We start from the raw sequence: 17,975 nt of genomic DNA, 5'->3' as shown, positions 1-17,975 counted from the left end.
TATAATGTCATGTATGGTCTGAATCTTTCATTCACCTGATATAACATGTTATAATGTCATGTATGGTCTGATCCTTTCATTCACCTGATCTAATATGTTATAATGTCATGTACAGTCTGATCCATTCATTCACCTGATCTAACATGTTATAATGTCATGTATGGTCTGATCCTTTCATTCACCTGATATAACATGTTATAATGTCATGTATGGTCTGATCCTTTCATTCACCTGATATAACATGTTATAATGTCATGTATGGTCTGATCCTTTCATTCACCTGATCTAATATGTTATAATGTCATGTACAGTCTGATCCATTCATTCACCTGATCTAACATGTTATAATGTCATGTATGGTCTGATCCTTTCATTCACCTGATCTAACAGGTTATAATGTCATGTATGGTCTGAACCTTTCATTCACCTGATCTAACAGGTTATAATGTCATGTATGGTCTGATCCTTTCATTCACCTGATCTGACATGTTATAATGTCATGTACAGTCTGATCCATTCATTCACCTGATCTAACATGTTATAATGTCATGTATGGTCTGATCCTTTCATTCACCTGATCTAACAGGTTATAATGTAATGTATGGTCTGATCCTTTCATTCACCTTATCTAACATGTTATAATGTCATGTATGGTCTGATCCTTTCATTCACCTGATCTAACATGTTATAATGTCATGTATGGTCTGATCCTTTCATTCACCTGATCTAATATGTTATAATGTCATGTACAGTCTGATCCATTCATTCACCTGATCTAACATGTTATAATGTCATGTATGGTCTGATCCTTTCATTCACCTGATATAACATGTTATAATGTCATGTATGGTCTGATCCTTTCATTCACCTGATATAACATGTTATAATGTCATGTATGGTCTGATCCTTTCATTCACCTGATCTAATATGTTATAATGTCATGTACAGTCTGATCCATTCATTCACCTGATCTAACATGTTATAATGTCATGTATGGTCTGATCCTTTCATTCACCTGATCTAACAGGTTATAATGTCATGTATGGTCTGAACCTTTCATTCACCTGATCTAACAGGTTATAATGTCATGTATGGTCTGATCCTTTCATTCACCTGATCTGACATGTTATAATGTCATGTACAGTCTGATCCATTCATTCACCTGATCTAACATGTTATAATGTCATGTATGGTCTGATCCTTTCATTCACCTGATCTAACAGGTTATAATGTAATGTATGGTCTGATCCTTTCATTCACCTTATCTAACATGTTATAATGTCATGTATGGTCTGATCCTTTCATTCACCTGATCTAACAGGTCTCCACTGACTCCACAATAACCACTGACTTCACTGATTTACTCACCTGCTTTAACCTCACTCAACATGTCGACTTTCCTACCCATATCCGTGGTCACATTTTGGACCTTGTCTGCTCCACTGGATTAAATTTGCACCATCTCTCTGGCTCCGACCTCACCCTCTCTGACCACTTAGCCATCACTATGACCATCAACATCCCCACCCCAGCACCAAGGCATTATCGCACTATCACCTTCCGTAAGCTAAACTCTCTTTCACCGACCTCATTCTCATCCACCCTCTCTGAAAAAATGTCCACTTCTCCCTTCGTTGACCTCCACACCCCTTCCGACCTCACTGACGACTACAACCACACTCTCTCCTCCTGCCTTGACCAGCCTGCGCCTATAAAAACCAAAACAGTTTCTTTCACCCATTCTGCTCCCTGGTTTACCCCTGAACTCCGCCTGATGAAAACTCGTGCTCGCCAACTTGAAAGACTCCGCAATAAAACAGGTCTCACAATTCACTCCCAAGCCTACAAGGACCACCTACAACACTACAAAGATGCCCTCTCCTGTGCCCGCTCTGCCTACTACTCTCAAATTATCCACTCTGGCTCCGGAAACCCAAAAGCACTCTTCTCGACAATAAACAAACTCCTCCGCCCCTGAACACCACCACCCAGTCATTCACAGTAGACAACTGCATCTCCTTCCTCTCTTTCTTCCAACGCAAAATTGACAACATCTAAAACAGCTTGACCACCGCCACACCCGCTCCCCCTCAAACCACCTGCCCCACCTTGTCCTGCCATCCCGTCTCGGTTCTCCCCAATCTCCCCTACTGACCTCTCTGAACTCCTCAAAGGAATGAAAACTGCCACCTGCACTCTTGACCCCATCCCCTCCAGCTTTGTCAAGGCCTCCCTCCCTGCTCTCTCTCCACTTATCATTGCAACAATAAACTCCTCCCTGTCTACAGGCATCGTCCCACCTTCCCTCAAAATTGCTGCTGTTACCCCCATTCTAAAAAAACCTGGTCTAAACCCTGACACCCAAAACAACTTCAGACCCATCTCCAACCTACCCTTTCTGTCAAAAGTTTTGGAACGCGCTGTAGCCACTCAACTCAAACATCACATCTCTGCCAATAACCTGTATGAAACATTCCAATCCGGATTCCTCTCCAACCACAGTACTGAAACTGCTCTCCTCAAAATCACCAACGACCTTCTCCTCTCCTCTGAAGCTGGCAACCTCAACATTCTCGTCCTCCTCGACCTCAGCGCTGCCTTTGACACCATCGATCACACCATCCTCCTCACCCGACTTGAATCCACCTTTAACGTTACTGGCACTGCCCTCTCTTGGATCAAATCATACCTCTCTGACAGACGCCAGTTCATCTCCATCAATAACTGCAAATCCCCCCTGCTCCCCTCCCCCAAGGTGTCCCCCAAGGTTCAGTTCTTGGCCCCCTCCTCTTCATCCTTTACCTGTCCCCCCTCGGTCACTTAATCCGCCGTCATGGTCTCCAATTCCACTGCTTCGCCGATGACATCCAGCTTTTCATCTCCACCAAGTCCGTCTCCACCGACACCCACTCTATCCTGACAAACTGCATCACTGAAATAAAATCCTGGCTTCAAATCAACTTCCTCAAGCTTAACTGTGATAAATCTGAAATAATCACCATTGGCCCAAAAACGCTCACAAAATCCACCCATAACTTTGCCCTCAACATCGACGGTATCCCAGTATCCACCTCCCCTCACATCCGGAATCTTGGCGTCATCTTTGACCAAACCCTTTCCTTCGACAAATACACTAAACAGATCACAAAGACAGCCTTCTTTCACCTGAAAAACATCGCCCGTCTCCGCTCATCCCTCTCCTCCACGGCTGCAGAAACCCTCATCCACGCCTTCATCACTTCCCGTCTGGACTACTGCAATAGCCTCCTTTATGGTTCACCCTCAACAATCACCAATAAACTCCAATACATTCAGAACTCCGCTGCCCGTCTACTCACCCATTCCCGGACCCGTGACCACATCACCCCCGTCCTTTACAAGCTTCACTGGCTCCCCATCCCCCAGAGAATCCAGTACAAAATCCTCCTCTTGACATACAAAGCCCTCCATAACCTGGCCCCATCCTACCTGGCTGACCTCCTCTCCAGACACACTCCCACCCGCAACCTCCGCTCTGCTGGTACCAACCTCCTGACCCCCTCCATCCGAACCAAATTCAGATCCTGGGGGGACAGGGCCTTCTCCATCGCTGCTCCCACCCTCTGGAACTCACTACCTCACACCATCAGAGACTCCTCCTCACTCACCACATTCAAAACATCACTCAAGACCCACCTGTTCAACACTGCATTCAACATTCAACCCACAGCATTTAACCCCTGATATGACTATCTCTTCTCCTTCTCCCTCCTTTTGTTTTAAATATTTCCCTATTGATTCTTGTCTTTTTGCAATTGTTGTTTTCATGTATTGTTATGCATTATGTTTTCCATTCTGTCAAAGCGCCTTTGGGCTTCTTGAAAAGCGCTATACAAAATAAATGAATTATTATTATTATTATAATGTCATGTACGGTCTGATCCTTTCATTCACCTGATCTAACAGGTTATAATGTCATGTATGGTCTAATCCTTTCATTCACCTGATCTAACAGGTTATAGTCATGTATGGTCTAATCCTTTCATTCACCTGATCTAACAGGTTATAATGTCATGTATGGTCTGATCCTTTCATTCACCTGATCTAACAGGTTATAATGTCATGTATGGTCTGATCCTTTCATTCACCTGATCTAACAGGTTATAGTCATGTATGGTCTAATCCTTTCATTCACCTGATCTAACAGGTTATAATGTCATGTATGGTCTGATCCTTTCATTCACCTGATCTAACAGGTTATAGTCATGTATGGTCTGATCCTTTCATTCACCTGATATAACATGTTATGTTGTCATGTACGGTCTGATCCTTTCATTCACCTGATCTAACAGGTTATAATGTCATGTATGGTCTGATCCTTTCATTCACCTGATCTAACAGGTTATAATGTCATGTATGGTCTGAACCTTTCATTCACCTGATATAACATGTTATGTTGCATGTACGGTCTGATCCTTTCATTCACCTGATCTAACAGGTTATAATGTCATGTATGGTCTAATCCTTTCATTCACCTGATCTAACAGGTTATAATGTCATGTATGGTCTGATCCTTTCATTCACCTGATATAACATGTTATGTTGTCATGTATGGTCTGATCCTTTCATTCACCTGATCCAACAGGTTATAATGTCATGTACAGTCTGATCCATTCATTCACCTGATCTAACATGTTATAATGTCATGTATGGTCTGATCCTTTCATTCACCTGATCTAACAGGTTATAATGTCATGTATGGTCTGATCCTTTCATTCACCTGATCTAACAGGTTATAATGTCATGTATGGTCTGATCCTTTCATTCACTTTATCTAACATGTTATGTCATGTAGTCTGATCCTTTCATTCACCTGATATAACATGTTATAATGTCATGTACGGTCTGATTCTTTCATTCACCTGATATAACATGTTATATTGTCATGTACGGCCTGATCCTTTCATTCACCTGATATAACAGGTTATAATGTCATGTATGGCCTGATCCTTTCATTCACCTGATCTAACATGTTATAATGTCATGTATGGTCTGATCCTTTTATTCACCTGTTATAATGTCTTGTACGGTCTGATCCTTTCAGTCACCTGATCTAACACAAGTAATAGTAATAATAATTGGCAATAATAAGGATAACATGACTCACCCCTGTTCTCCCGTAGTGAGCAGGTGTACTAGTTATTTAAAATCGACAAACATGCAAAACCTTTCCCCAAAATAGACTATGTCTGAAAACGACAGCACGGATATCATTTATTGGAGTACCACAATGTTTCCATGGAGCCCGCCATGTTAAGCGGTGCCGGGCGCTCCGTTCCCTTGGGATTCTTGCTTGAGCGCTTTTAATCAAGCAATCCGCTTGGTGAGTGGTAAGGAAGCTGCTTGCTAACGGAACACACCTCTGCTTTTATTGGTGTTGAATTGTTTCTACTGTGACAGTGTTTCTTGCTGTCTTTGAAAATGTCAGCCAATAGATAGATGCAGATAGTCCATTTACAGAACCGTGTAAATCCGGATTGTGGAATGACGAAAATTCATGAACGGTCCTGAAGTCAAGGTGCTGTCGGCTTACACCTCCATTAACCGTAAAGGTGGTTCTCAAACCCCAAAATGTAACGCCATGCAATGATGAAAACAATCCCTAACCGTTCCCTAATAAACCCGTTAAGGTCAAAAGGTCCATTTTTTATAAGAAGACCAAACTAAAAGGTTCACGTTTGGAAGCAATAAACTTTTAGCACCGTTTTTTACAAACTGCACCTGTTATACGTTTTAGATAACTGGAGGAACTAAAACCGAATATACCACCCCCTAACCCGTCTCGTATCAAACGTCTTTTCCCAAATCCTGTTTTAATAAAGTAAAATTACTTTTGAACGAATTTACATTATGTTCAAATAACTTCATCCACTCTACCACCTGACGATATGGGACAAAAACATTTTTTTATACATGATTCAGGCTCATGGAAGTAGAGCAGAATGGAAAGGAAGACAGGGATGAATGGAAAGGGGGAAACACAAACATCAAAGAAATGAGTGAAATCAAGCAGAGGTTGAGGAAACATTGGGGTGAACGAGTTACACTCAGCAAGAAGAGAAAGGAGAAAATGGGGCTGAAACAGAAAAGGAACAAACCAACCAAGAGGTGAGGAGGAAAAAAAAAAATCAACATAACCTAGAGAAGGGTAGTAGAGCACATGAGGGTATGTCTTCAACTGAGATCCATAGAGATATCTTAATCAGCTACATTCAAGTGTAAGGTGTGCACAGAGGGAGCTGCAGATGGAGGAAATGTTGTTAGATCTTGGAGACGGCGTGAAGCTGGAAGGTGTGAAAACATTTTGCTACCTCGGAGACATGCTGAATGGAGAAGGTGGATCAGATTCGTCAATGGTTGCTGGAGTGAGATGTGCATGGAAGAAGTTTCGGGAACTGAGTGGTGTGCTGATGAGGAGGAGTGTCGTTGAAGCTGAAGGGAAAGGTGCATGCTGCATGTGTGAGAAGTGTTATGATTTATGGGATCGAGACATGGGTAATGAACGTAGAGCAGCAACGAAGGCTGGAAAGGGTGGAAATGCGAATGGTTCGACGGATGTGCGGAGTATCGTTGAGAGAGAGGAAGACAAATGATGAATTGTGAAAGATGATGGGAATAGAGCCTGTGATTGATGCTGTGAAGAGGAACAGGTTGAGATGGTTTGGTCATGTGTTGAGGAAGGATGAAAGTGACTGGTTGAGAAGAGTGATGGAAATGAATGTAGAAGGAAGTAGAGGACGGGGAAGACCGAGAAAGACTCGGCTAAAGATGGTGCAAGAAGAAATGCGGGCAAGGGGGTTAACAAGGAGAGATGCAGAAAATAGGGCAAAATGGAGAAGATTGTCATGGGGACCGCAAGGCTAACACCCACTCTAGCAGGGAAAATGGCCTTAAAATGCATGTTGTTGTTGTTGTTGTTGTTCAGATATCCACGCTGCGAGGATATCAATGAAAACAGCAGCGTTCCCATATTTCTAATTTGATTTTGAATGACAACAACAAGGAGTTTGAATACTATGTATATCAACAAGCACAATCAGGGAATCACTGTTGCACATTTAACAAAACACGAGACATCACAGAGGAACAAAATGAACTTTATTTCTTTCCAAAACACGGCAGCAGCAACCAGCCAACATGGCAGCAGCAACCAGCCAACATGGCAGCAACAACCAACCAACATGGCAGCAACAACCAGCCAACATGGCTCGGCGAGTACAGTCGGCGAGATTAACGATAACGACGCAACTGCAAGGTGTTGCGACGACGCCAGGCAGCACGCCGCGAGCCCCCGATGGTCTGGTGGTAGCCGTGGCCCTTTCCCAGGCCGCGGCTCCTGCGTCCTGCGGACGTGAGGCCACGCATCTCGCGGTGCTTGTGCACCGGCTTGGTGATCCATTGGGTATCCGGGTTTCGACGGATCGCCTTGTGGAACGGGTCGATGAGGATCACTTCGAAGTACTTGTAAGTAGAGTCTTCGCAGACCCAATACGAATTAAGCACACGGAGAGCACCCAGATGACGACCGGCACGTCCCTGCAAGCACAGCAAAGGCGAAGTGGAATATCATCATCACATGCACCGCAGCCATTAAAGACGTCACAACTTTCTCAATGACGTCAGCAAGCGAAGGAATGTACAAACCTCTGCTACAGCCTGCAGATTTCGTGCAAACTTCATCTGGTTCACACCTTGATGGACTGGCTTTCCGTACGTGGCACCCTTGGGCACAGGCTTCTTTCGGCCTCCACGGCGAACACGCACCCGGTAAATAACATAGCCTACCGGGTACACACAACCCGAATGGGGGGGTTGGGGGGGCAGCAAAAATAAACAAATTTAACAATAGTGTGACACGGATAGAAAAGGACAACATTAAGCAAATCACCATGGTGACCTGACCGTAAGCAAATCACCACATGAATAAGCAAGCCCACCAATCTACAAACTCATTACATCACCACAACCATCCCACAACTACTTGTATGCAATAGCCAACCCACCTACCCAGTCCAACTTAAAGGTAATATCCTTCACTTGCGTACATACATTCTAAAGGTCCACCACAATGACGTCACGCCATCACATTTTAAAGCATCATCAAAACTCGAGTCTCAAAGCTATCTATACCGGAAATCAATCGTCCAGGATGGGTCACGTGACAATATCCCATTCACTGTACCTTGCTTGGCTTTGTAGCCGAGCCGTCGGGCCTTGTCGGGCCGCATGGGCCGAGGGGCACGATGCAGGGCCGAGAGCTGCCTCAAGTGCCAGCAGCGAACTCTGAGGAGGAACCGCATCACGTCCGACTGCTTCTTCCGCCATAGCTCTTGCATGTATCTGTACGCGCCCATCGCGCCGTGGCTGTGACGAGACAAGGAACAAAATGGAGAGTTAGAGTACACCTTCAACGCACGTCTCAATTGGGTGGGCATGTGGTGGGGGAGGGGTCGGGTGGGGTGGTGGGAGGAAGAAGAGGGAAGAGGGGTGGTGTGGTGGTGGGGGGGGGGGGAGGGGAAAGAGGGGGTGGTGTGGTGGGGGGGGGGGGAGGGGAAAGAGGGGTTTGGGTGGTGGGGGAGGGGAAAAGAGGGGGTGGTGTGGTGGGGGTGGTGTGGTGGGGGGGGGGAGGGGAAAGAGGGGGTTGGGTTGTGGGGGAGGGAGGATGGGTTGGGTGATTTGGGGGGGAGGGGAAAAGAGGGGGTGGTGTGGTGGGGGGGGGAGGGGAAAAGAGGGGGTGGTGTGGTGGGGGGGGGGAGGGGAAAAGAGGGGGTGGTGTGGTGGGGGGGGGAGGGGAAAGAGGGGGGGGAGGGGAAAGAGGGGGGGGAGGGGAAAGAGGGGGGGGGAGGGGAAAGAGGGGGTTGGGTTGTGGGGGAGGGAGGAGGGGTTGGGTGATTTGGGGAGGAGGGGTTGGGTGATTTGGGGGGGGGGGGGGGAGGTGAGAAGGCGTGGTGGTGGTGGGGAGGAAGGAGGAGTGGTGGAGGAGGAGGAACCGGGGTGGTGGAGCAGGAGGGACCGGGGTGGTGGGGGAGGAGGAACCGCGTTGGTGGGGGTCCCGATCGAAGAGGATCCCAGGTTAGAATCCCGTACACCCAGCTGATTGGCTCATGGTTCCTGCAAAGGTACATTGACGTCTACTGAATTCCATCAGTAACTGATGTCCTTGTTCTACGTGCGATTCGCGTACGAGCTCCACCAGGACCGAGTATCATTTCAACATTTTCTATTCGTTCGGCATTCCAACCCGACGAACCTATTGGCAGAAATCACATGGCAAATGGACAGCCAGCTTAACAGCCTCCTCGAAGAAGAGCGTGCACCGAGATGCAGCACCTCCAAGCGCCATTACAGAGGAATTATCTTATCGTTTGTCGTCAAATCAGATTCTAACAAAAACCGAATCACGGACTCGGCATCGTGGAGCCGAGTAAACCACCGACTGGACTAGAGCACGCCATATGTTTAGTTATATAAACCCCGTGAATGCATCAAACTCTTCATTCCATTCGCTCCAAACACAAACGTAATGAGTAACGAGCGTGTTGGCCGCGGGTTCGTGGCCATGAAAAAACAGCCCGAGCTCAGGCCCATCAACACCGTGTCAATGGCTCTGGGGTGGTAAACGATTTTAAAACACGCTCTGCACCAAAACCCAAACAACACGACACCTACAAACACAGAGACTATTCACAAACCAGACAAGGAGACTGGATACTTTGTATAGCGTGAGATTATCCCGATTCGATGAGGATTGTCCAAGTTAAAAAATAAAGCCCAAACACTCACTTTTGAGGAAACCGGAAAAGGAGAGACCGACGACGTTCCGACAAACGTCACATCCGCTTAACTCACGTAAATGATCGGTGCTTCGCTAAAAATTATCATAAGATATAAATTATTATTTTGATTGCATTATAATGCAGTGGAGCAAGAGTTTATTAAATTACCACACCGAAACATGAATACACCCGTATTGAAACCGTGTCGACGACACCGCCATGTAGACACAGGGCCATAGGGTGGATATCTATTTATTTTTTTGATTTCATGACCTGAACCTAGGGATTGGGCAAGAAGGGTGTGGGATGAAGCCTTATGATCTCCAAAACATCTTGTTTTTTTTCACAAGCGATATCGTGGTACGTTACCGAGAACCGCTGCCCCAAAACACCAGTATACACCAATTGTATGTTACATTTGAAATACCCATTTACACAGTAAAAAAACAACACAAACTATATGATGTCATGTTCACATTGGTCTTGGCAGCAATATTTATTAATTCAGACCCCCAAAAGTAGTAAAAATGTTGTTTTAACGACTTGGTAAAATAACATGCTGTTGATGCATTTATCAGAAAGTCATGTTTTTGGACCTTAAAACCTGCATAATTTTAAATTTTTGTACTGAAGGAACTGCGCTCCAACGCGAGTCGAAAGAATTGACGCGACCAAAGACGGAATTCGTCCGAGTTGCTTTATTGAAACAAAACAGCTCAGGTATTCTGACAAGCCCGTTTATCGGGCAGCAATATATATACACATTTATGTCGGGAAGTTTGCCCGGCAAAAGCTATACCGGGCATGCCCGGGTGTCAAGGGCGAGCCTTGGAAAGGCGAGTCTGGACCTGCCCGGGCGTGTTTGGCTGCGGCCTGGCAAGTCGAGGCTGGGCGTGCCCGGGCGCTCTGGGCGAGCCCTGGAAAGGCGATAGCGGGCATGCCCGGACGCTCTGGGCGAGCCCTGGAAAGGCGATAGCGGGCATGCCCGGACGCTCTGGGCGAGCCCTGAAAAGGCGATAGCGGGCATGCCCGGACGCTCTGGGCGAGCCCTGGAAAGGCGAGAGCGGGCATGCCCGGGAAAGACGAGACCGGGCATGCCCGGGAGGTTCGGGCGTGCCCGGGAACAGTGAGTCCGGGCATGCCCGGGAGAGGCGCATCTGGACGTGTTCTGGCCGGTGCAAGGCGATTGTGTGCATCCAGCGGTAACCGCTACACACGCCCCTCCAGAATCGACCTGCACCGGCAGGGTCAATTTAAGGGGGGTCCGGATGACCCGGCCGAAGCGACCCCTGGAGGGTCGTGGGGAGGGGTCCGATGTGGTGGTGGGTGGTCGAGCGGGGGGAACTGTGGACAGGGGGCGGCCTCGCCGCGGAGGAAGGGCCAACCGTGGTGGTCGGTCGACGTCCATGTGCGCCGGTTTGAGGCGGTCCACAGAAATCCGGTCCGGCCGGCCGCCGAAGTCGACGATGAAAGACTTGTCGCCCCGTCGCAGGACCCGGAAGGGCCCGTCGTACGGCGGCCGGAGTGGCCCCCGGTGCGCGTCATGACGCACAAAGACGTACTGCGCTGTGCGAAGCGCCGGGGGGACGTAGGACTGGGGGCCACCATGGCGGGACGTCGGCACGGGGGCAAATCGTCGGGCGGCCTCCTGGAGGTCCGAGCGCTGGCGAGCGGCGGACCAGGGACTGGTAGCGTCGGGCACGAATTCGCCCGGGACGCGGAGCGGCTGGCCATAGACGAGCTCGGCGGCGGACGCCTGGAGGTCTTCCTTGGGCGCCGTGCGAAGGCCCAAAAGGACCCACGGCAGCCGGTCGGCCCAACCGTCGTCCTGAAGGCCGGCCATGAGTGCAGCCTTCATGGAGCGGTGAAACCGCTCGCACAACCCGTTGGCTTGGGGGTGGTAGGCCGTGGTGCGGTGCAGCGTGACCCCCAACGAAAGGGCGACCGCGCCCCAAAGCTCAGACGTGAACTGTGGGCCGCGGTCGGACGAGATGTCCGCTGGTGCGCCGAAGCGCGCGACCCAGGTGGCGATGAACGCCTGCGCCACGTCGGCGGTGGTGGTGGAGGCGAGGGGCACAGCCTCCGGCGACCTGGTGGTCCTGTCCACCATGGTGAGCAGGTGGGTGAACCCCCGCGAGGGGGGCAGGGGACCCACCAGGTCCACGTGGACGTGGTCAAAACGCCGTTCAGGCACGGCGAAAGGTGCCAGCGGGGCCTGGGTGTGGCGGTGGACCTTGACCCGCTGGCAGGCCGTGCAGGCTTTGGCCCAGTCGCGGATGTTTCGTCGAAGGCCGTGCCAGACGAAACGCGCCGACACCAGCTTCTGAGAAGCTTTCCGGCCCGGGTGAGAAAGGCCGTGGATGGAGGCGAAGATGCGGCGCTGCCAGGAAACGGGCACGATGGGGCGAGGCTGGCCCTGGGAGACGTCGCAGAGCAGGACGGTGCCCGCGAAGGGAATGTCGGCCAGGCGGAGGCCCGTGTCCGCCGCACGGAGTGCCTGCACCGAGGCGTCGGTGGTCTGGTCGGCCGCCATGAGCGCGAAGTCCACGCCGAGGTGGACCGCGTTCGCGCTGGCCCGAGAAAGACAGTCGGCCACGGCGTTGTCTTTGCCGGCGACGTGCCGGATGTCCGTGGTGAACTCCGACACGGCGGAGAGGTGGCGCTGCTGCCGGGCCGACCACGGCTCCGTGACCTTAGCCATTGCGTAGACCAACGGCTTGTGGTCGACGAAAGCCGTGAACGGGCGGCCCTCCAGGAGGTGTCGGAAATGGCGAACGGCCAGGAATAGCCCGAGCAGCTCGCGGTCGAACATGCTGTAGTTTAACTCGTTCGGCCGGAGTTGCCGGCTGAAAAAAGCGAGTGGCTGCCAAACCCCGTCCACCCATTGCTCATGGACGGCGCCCACCGCGTAGTTGGAGGCGTCCGTAGTGAGGGCAATGGGCGCGTTGAGCACCGGGTGAGCCAGCAGCGTTGCGTCGGCGAGGGCCCGTTTGGCGCTGGCGAAGGCCGCGTCCATGGCCACGGACCAAACAATGTCATGCTTGGCCGGCTTGCCCCGGAGGGCCTCGTAAAGGGGCCGCATGAGCTGAGCAGCGCGGGGCACGAATCGGTGATAAAAATTCACCATGCCGAGGAACTCTTGGAGGGCCTTGATGGAACGGGGACGCGGGAACGTGGTGATGGCCTCAACCTTGGTCGGCAGCGGCACGGCCCCGGTCTTGGTGATGCGGTGGCCCAAAAAGTCAACGGTCGTCGCGCCGAAGTGGCATTTGACCGGGTTGACAATTAAGCCGTGCTCGCTGAGGCGACCAAACAGTGTTCGGAGGTGGAGGAGGTGCTCGGCGCGGGACGTGCTGGCGACGAGGATATCGTCCAGATAGACGAAAAGAAACGGCAGGTCGCGCAGCACGCCGTCCATCAAGCGCTGGAACGCCTGGGCCGCGTTCTTGAGGCCAAACGGCATCCGCAAAAATTCGAACAGGCCGAACGGCGTGATGACGGCCGTCTTCGGGACGTCGGCCGCCCGGACAGGTACCTGGTGGTAGCCCCGTATCAGGTCAATTTTCGAAAAGATGACCCGTCCCGCCAAACGGGCGGAAAAGTCCTGAATATGCGGGATCGGGTACCTGTCGGGGGTGGTAGCGTCGTTGAGACGGCGGTAGTCACCACACGGGCGCCATCCACCCCCCGGCTTTGGCACGATGTGCAGTGGCGAGGCCCACGCGCTATAGGAGCGCCGCACGATGCCGAGGTGCTCCAACGCGTCGAACTCGGCCTTCGCCACGGCGAGCTTGGCCGGGTCGAGGCGGCGGGCCCTGGCGTAGACCGGCGGGCCCGTAGTGGGTATGTGGTGCTCGATCCCGTGCCGCACCGCGACGGCCGAAAACGTCGGCCGCGTGAGGGCCGGGAATTCCGCGAGCAGGCGAGCGAACTCGTTCGCTGCCGGGAGGGCGCACGCCAGTTCGGTCGACGCGGAGCTGCTCATCGTGCACGCCAGGGAGCTGAAGGTCTCGGCGTTGACAAGGCGATGACGTTTGACGTCGACCAGCAGCCCGTGCGCGCAGAGGAAGTCGGCGCCCAGCAAAGCCATGGGGACGCAGGCGGTCACAAAAGTCCATTGAAAACGCTGGCTGCCGAAGCAGAGGGTGACGACGCGTGGGCCGAAAGTGCGTATGGCCGAGCCATTAGCAGCGACCAAAGAGGGGCCGCAAACGGCGTCCCGCCTGTCCTGCTCGGAGGCGGGTATGACGCTCAGTTGGGCGCCGGTGTCACACAGGAAACGCCGCCCAGACGCTTTGTCCCGAATAAACAGCAAGTTGCCCAAGTGGCCGGCGCTCATGGCTGGGAATGAACGCCGGCCCGGCCGTTTCCCGACCTGCCGAAAGTGCACGGGGGCCGGCACGTCCGAGCCTTGTGTCCGAACCTGGCGTGGTAATAACACCACGCACGGTCAGGTGGAGGCCCCGGCCGTCGTGTCGGAAGCGGGCGGTGCGGCGTGGCGGCCGCCAGTTGCACCGGCAGTTCGACCTCCAACCGCGCAGGGCGCTCGGGCGTCGTGGGCGTCGCCTCGGACGGCGGCGGGCTCCAGGTAACCGCGCCGATGTGCTGGCCCGCCGAGGAGATCTTATCGGCTTCCCTAGCGAGGGCGCGGGAATCCGTGATCAATGTGCCAGCCAGGGCGAGGCGTACCGGGTGAGGCAGCTGGCGAAGGAACAGCTCGCGGAACAGAAAATCCGGAGAGTGCTCACCGAGCAACGAGAGCATATAGTCCATGCGCTCTGACGGGCGCGTGTCGCCGAGCTCGGGCAAAGCGAGCAGGCGCCGTGCGCGTGCTGCCGGTGAGAGGGCGAAAGCATCGAGGAGGAGTGTCTTCAGCGCGTCGTATTTGTCAGCAGCCGGCGGGTGCTCGAGGAGGCTCAAGGCGCGGGCCGCGGTGGCGGAACCGAGCGCCGCCACAACATGGTGGAAGCGGGTGTCGTCCGCGGTGATGCCTCGCAGGGCGAACTGAGAGTCCGCCTGAGCGAACCAAACAGCGGCGTGAGCCTCCCAGAAGGTAGGCAGTTTAAGCGTCACTGCCGTATCCATGTCGGTAGGTCACCAATGAAGGAACTGCGCTCCAACGCGAGTCGAAAGAATTGACGCGACCAAAGACGGAATTCGTCCGAGTTGCTTTATTGAAACAAAACAGCTCAGGTATTCTGACAAGCCCGTTTATCGGGCAGCAATATATATACACATTTATGTCGGGAAGTTTGCCCGACAAAAGCTATACCGGGCATGCCCGGGTGTCAAGGGCGAGCCTTGGAAAGGCGAGTCTGGACCTGCCCGGGCGTGTTTGGCTGCGGCCTGGCAAGTCGAGGCTGGGCGTGCCCGGGCGCTCTGGGCGAGCCCTGGAAAGGCGATAGCGGGCATGCCCGGACGCTCTGGGCGAGCCCTGGAAAGGCGATAGCGGGCATGCCCGGACGCTCTGGGCGAGCCCTGGAAAGGCGATAGCGGGCATGCCCGGACGCTCTGGGCGAGCCCTGAAAAGGCGATAGCGGGCATGCCCGGACGCTCTGGGCGAGCCCTGGAAAGGCGAGAGCGGGCATGCCCGGGAAAGACGAGACCGGGCGTGCCCGGGAGGTTCGGGCGTGCCCGGGAACAGTGAGTCCGGGCATGCCCGGGAGAGGCGCGTCTGGCCGTGTTCTGGCCGGTGCAAGGCGATTGTGTGCATCCAGCGGTAACCGCTACAGTACAATATTTGTGATTGGTGTTGCTACTACGATCCATGGTGGTTTACCAATGCTATTTTGAAACTGTTAATAGGTCCAATAAGTGTGTAAGGGGTGATATTTTAACCCATCAAAGACAATTACGCGGCGTACAAGCGAACCAGTGCGCATTGACGTCATGATAAACTCGAGATGGGCTGAACTATAGCCACAATTTGTCTCTTCGGCTTGGTCATGTTGAAACTTGTCCAAAACATCATACAAATAGTGCAGTTATTTCATCCTCTTCAGCATCAGAGTCTTCCTCATCTTCAGATCTGGAGTCTTTATCATCATTCTTATCATCAAAGTCAACATGGCCAGTTATGTTTGAGCAGTCGTTCCTGCCGCACTTGCACAAATCTGTGCACGGAATGTTATTCTGTAGGCAAGTGCATGTAGTTTCTTTGCTGCATCGTGTCTTCTTGCAGCTTCCAGTGCAGTTAGCAAGCTCCATCACGCTGTCTGGTGCAGGTGGAAGTGTCATCCAGTCTATGGCAAGTTCCTCTTCCATCATCCATCCATAGCCATCAGGGTCGGGAATGTCAGGGATGGGCTGCAGGCTCCTCTTGTAAATTCCTGAAATATTGAAGTGATCAATAACATTAAGAATGGAGATATACATATTTCCAAAACAACATCAGAGGTATATCATTAACACTAATAACAGAACAATCATATTATTGGGAAATTCTGTGTAGAGAAACATGCGAAATCCAAAACATCCTGCTCTGACTGAGTGTGGAGCAAAAAAATCTCTGGATCATCTACATGTCATGTTATCTTAACCACTCAACTGTATAGATAGTTACTTCAATTACTCTTTCAAATAGACCTGTTAATTTTGAACATTTACAAAGCATTGTTGTGACATTCAATATTTTGTTTTCAATTCAATAAACTTTCCAAATAATCATCTTCATTGACACATGCTGCACCATATACTAGTACTCCTGTCCAAACATAAATTACAGGTGACGTTCAATATTCAAAGAAACAACCAATTAACTTACCAGCTTGGTAATTGGCTCTCTTGATGTGCTGTCTCAGGGCATCTTGGTTGGGAGGCATTGTGATCTCAGACGTTCTAGCAAGACGAAACATGTTGTACCTGGCCTCATTCACAGTAGTGATATTGTGCTGTCCATATAACTTGCAGACAAATGTCTCCAGTGCTTCCATCATGTCTGGATGTATGTCAAACCGTTCTCCAAGGTCCTTCAAGGTACCGCACAGCTCTGGATTCTTTAGTATGATGTTTAAGGCCTTCTTTTTGCCTTTGCCATAGAAGGCGCTTACACTATCACAGCCAGTAAAACAGTGTAGGCCTATCAAAGCTTGGCTGACATCATCCCCAATGCTATCGTAGATTGCTTTCAAGTCAATTGTCCTAAGGTTGACTCCCTTTCCTGTGTGGAAATATAGATGTGCAGAGATTTGGGGTACTAAGGCTATGCCGATTATGAACACATCTGTATCCGGACTAACGATGATGACGTCATTGCTTGTGTGTGCTGCATGCGCGGCATGGAGGAACATCCGTGTGTCCGCCTCTTCATGCGTCGAATTTAGTGATGGCTCTTCTTTCACTTCAACTACCTGATCTGGAGTGCTGCTTCCTGTGAAGATATGGCATTTGGTTCCATGTGCCAAGAACACTGTAATTCCTCTGAGGTATGCTGTCTTGACCTTACTCCACGTCTCAAACAAGTATTCGATTAGCGACTCCTTGTTGTCACCGTTGGAGAGGAACTTCTTCCATTGTTGAGGAAGGGACTGGCCATATATTCGCATCACCTGAGACCCTCTGGCTGCTCTCTTCTCTCGCTCGGCGTTCTTAATCGATACCTTTCGATAAGTATCGGTTACGAAATGGATCTCACCGGACTTGTTGCCCTCTACTCCCTTGACAAGGCGCTTCAGTATTTCGTGGGCCAGATTGAGAAATGTCCTTTCCCCGGTGAGTTTGTTGATATTCAATTTCTGTATCATTGCCATACCATCCATTACATACATGCCTCCTACTGGAATATCAACCACAGGTTTCTCTGCCTGACTTTCAAGTGCATGAAGTAGGTTGGCTTTGTTGGTCTTGACGAGGCAGCCTTGCACACTTGCCAAAGGAAGAGGTAGTGGGCCAAGAGAATAGGACATTAACTCTTGAAGATCAATTTTCCGGAACTGCCCGATGACAACAAGCCTTGCTAAGAGATTTCTGTCAGCCTTCAAAGACACATCCTTTCCACGAATTTTCTTTTTCACAGCCTTAGACATGTTGGTGAATGTCTTAAGTTTCAGTTTCTTCATTGAGCCAAACAGGTCGACTGTCTCCGTCTGAAGTCGTTCTTTACATAGGGTGGTGAACTCTATTTCTCCTCTTTCATATGCTGTGTTTAGATCTTCCTGAACT

General features: G+C 50.9%; 2 protein-coding genes across 3 annotated transcripts; both read right to left on the bottom strand.

The window, feature by feature from the left end:
* Nucleotides 1-7,120: 7,120 nt before the first annotated feature.
* RPL15 (ribosomal protein L15) lies at nt 7,121-9,840 on the bottom strand. Of its 2 annotated transcripts, none has more exons than XM_068104497.2 (4): nt 9,823-9,840; nt 8,222-8,403; nt 7,684-7,820; nt 7,121-7,575 (listed from the first exon to the last, which is right to left on the bottom strand). In XM_068104497.2, exons 2-4 carry the CDS (start codon nt 8,391-8,393, stop codon nt 7,270-7,272), a joined length of 615 nt encoding a protein of 204 aa, XP_067960598.1. In that variant the 5' UTR covers nt 8,394-8,403; nt 9,823-9,840; the 3' UTR covers nt 7,121-7,269. The 2 variants fall into 2 exon arrangements, with proteins under 2 accessions (XP_067960598.1, XP_067960597.1); XM_068104496.2 differs by having other exon boundaries at nt 9,732-9,826.
* A 5,712-nt stretch (nt 9,841-15,552) lies between these two features.
* Nucleotides 15,553-17,362, bottom strand: LOC144892962 (uncharacterized). The gene is made up of 2 exons (XM_078781949.1): nt 16,579-17,362; nt 15,553-16,144 (listed from the first exon to the last, which is right to left on the bottom strand). The coding sequence occupies exons 1-2, from the start codon at nt 17,357-17,359 to the stop codon at nt 15,783-15,785; spliced, it is 1,143 nt and encodes a 380-aa protein (XP_078638075.1). The 5' UTR covers nt 17,360-17,362; the 3' UTR covers nt 15,553-15,782.
* Nucleotides 17,363-17,975: the final 613 nt, after the last annotated feature.

The sequence above is a fragment of the Myxine glutinosa genome, chromosome 7, assembly GCF_964187855.1.
Source record: "Myxine glutinosa chromosome 7, kmMyxGlut1.1, whole genome shotgun sequence".
Classification (NCBI taxonomy): domain Eukaryota; kingdom Metazoa; phylum Chordata; class Myxini; order Myxiniformes; family Myxinidae; genus Myxine; species Myxine glutinosa.
The sequence above is the reverse complement of the archived record's forward strand: the minus strand, read 5'-3'. Positions and strand labels throughout refer to the sequence as shown.

Coding starts and splice junctions, on each gene's coding strand:
- RPL15 (XM_068104497.2), bottom strand. CDS start 8,393: ATGGGCGCGTACAGATACATGCAAGAGCTATGGCGGAAGAAGCAGTCG. Junction 7,821..8,221: donor CGGCTACAAAGCCAAGCAAG/GTACAGTGAATG, acceptor TGTACCCGGTAG/GCTATGTTATTTACCGGGTG. Junction 7,576..7,683: donor ATCTGCAGGCTGTAGCAGAG/GTTTGTACATTC, acceptor CTGTGCTTGCAG/GGACGTGCCGGTCGTCATCT.
- LOC144892962 (XM_078781949.1), bottom strand. CDS start 17,359: ATGCGAATATATGGCCAGTCCCTTCCTCAACAATGGAAGAAGTTCCTC. Junction 16,145..16,578: donor GAGAGCCAATTACCAAGCTG/GTAAGTTAATTG, acceptor TCAATATTTCAG/GAATTTACAAGAGGAGCCTG.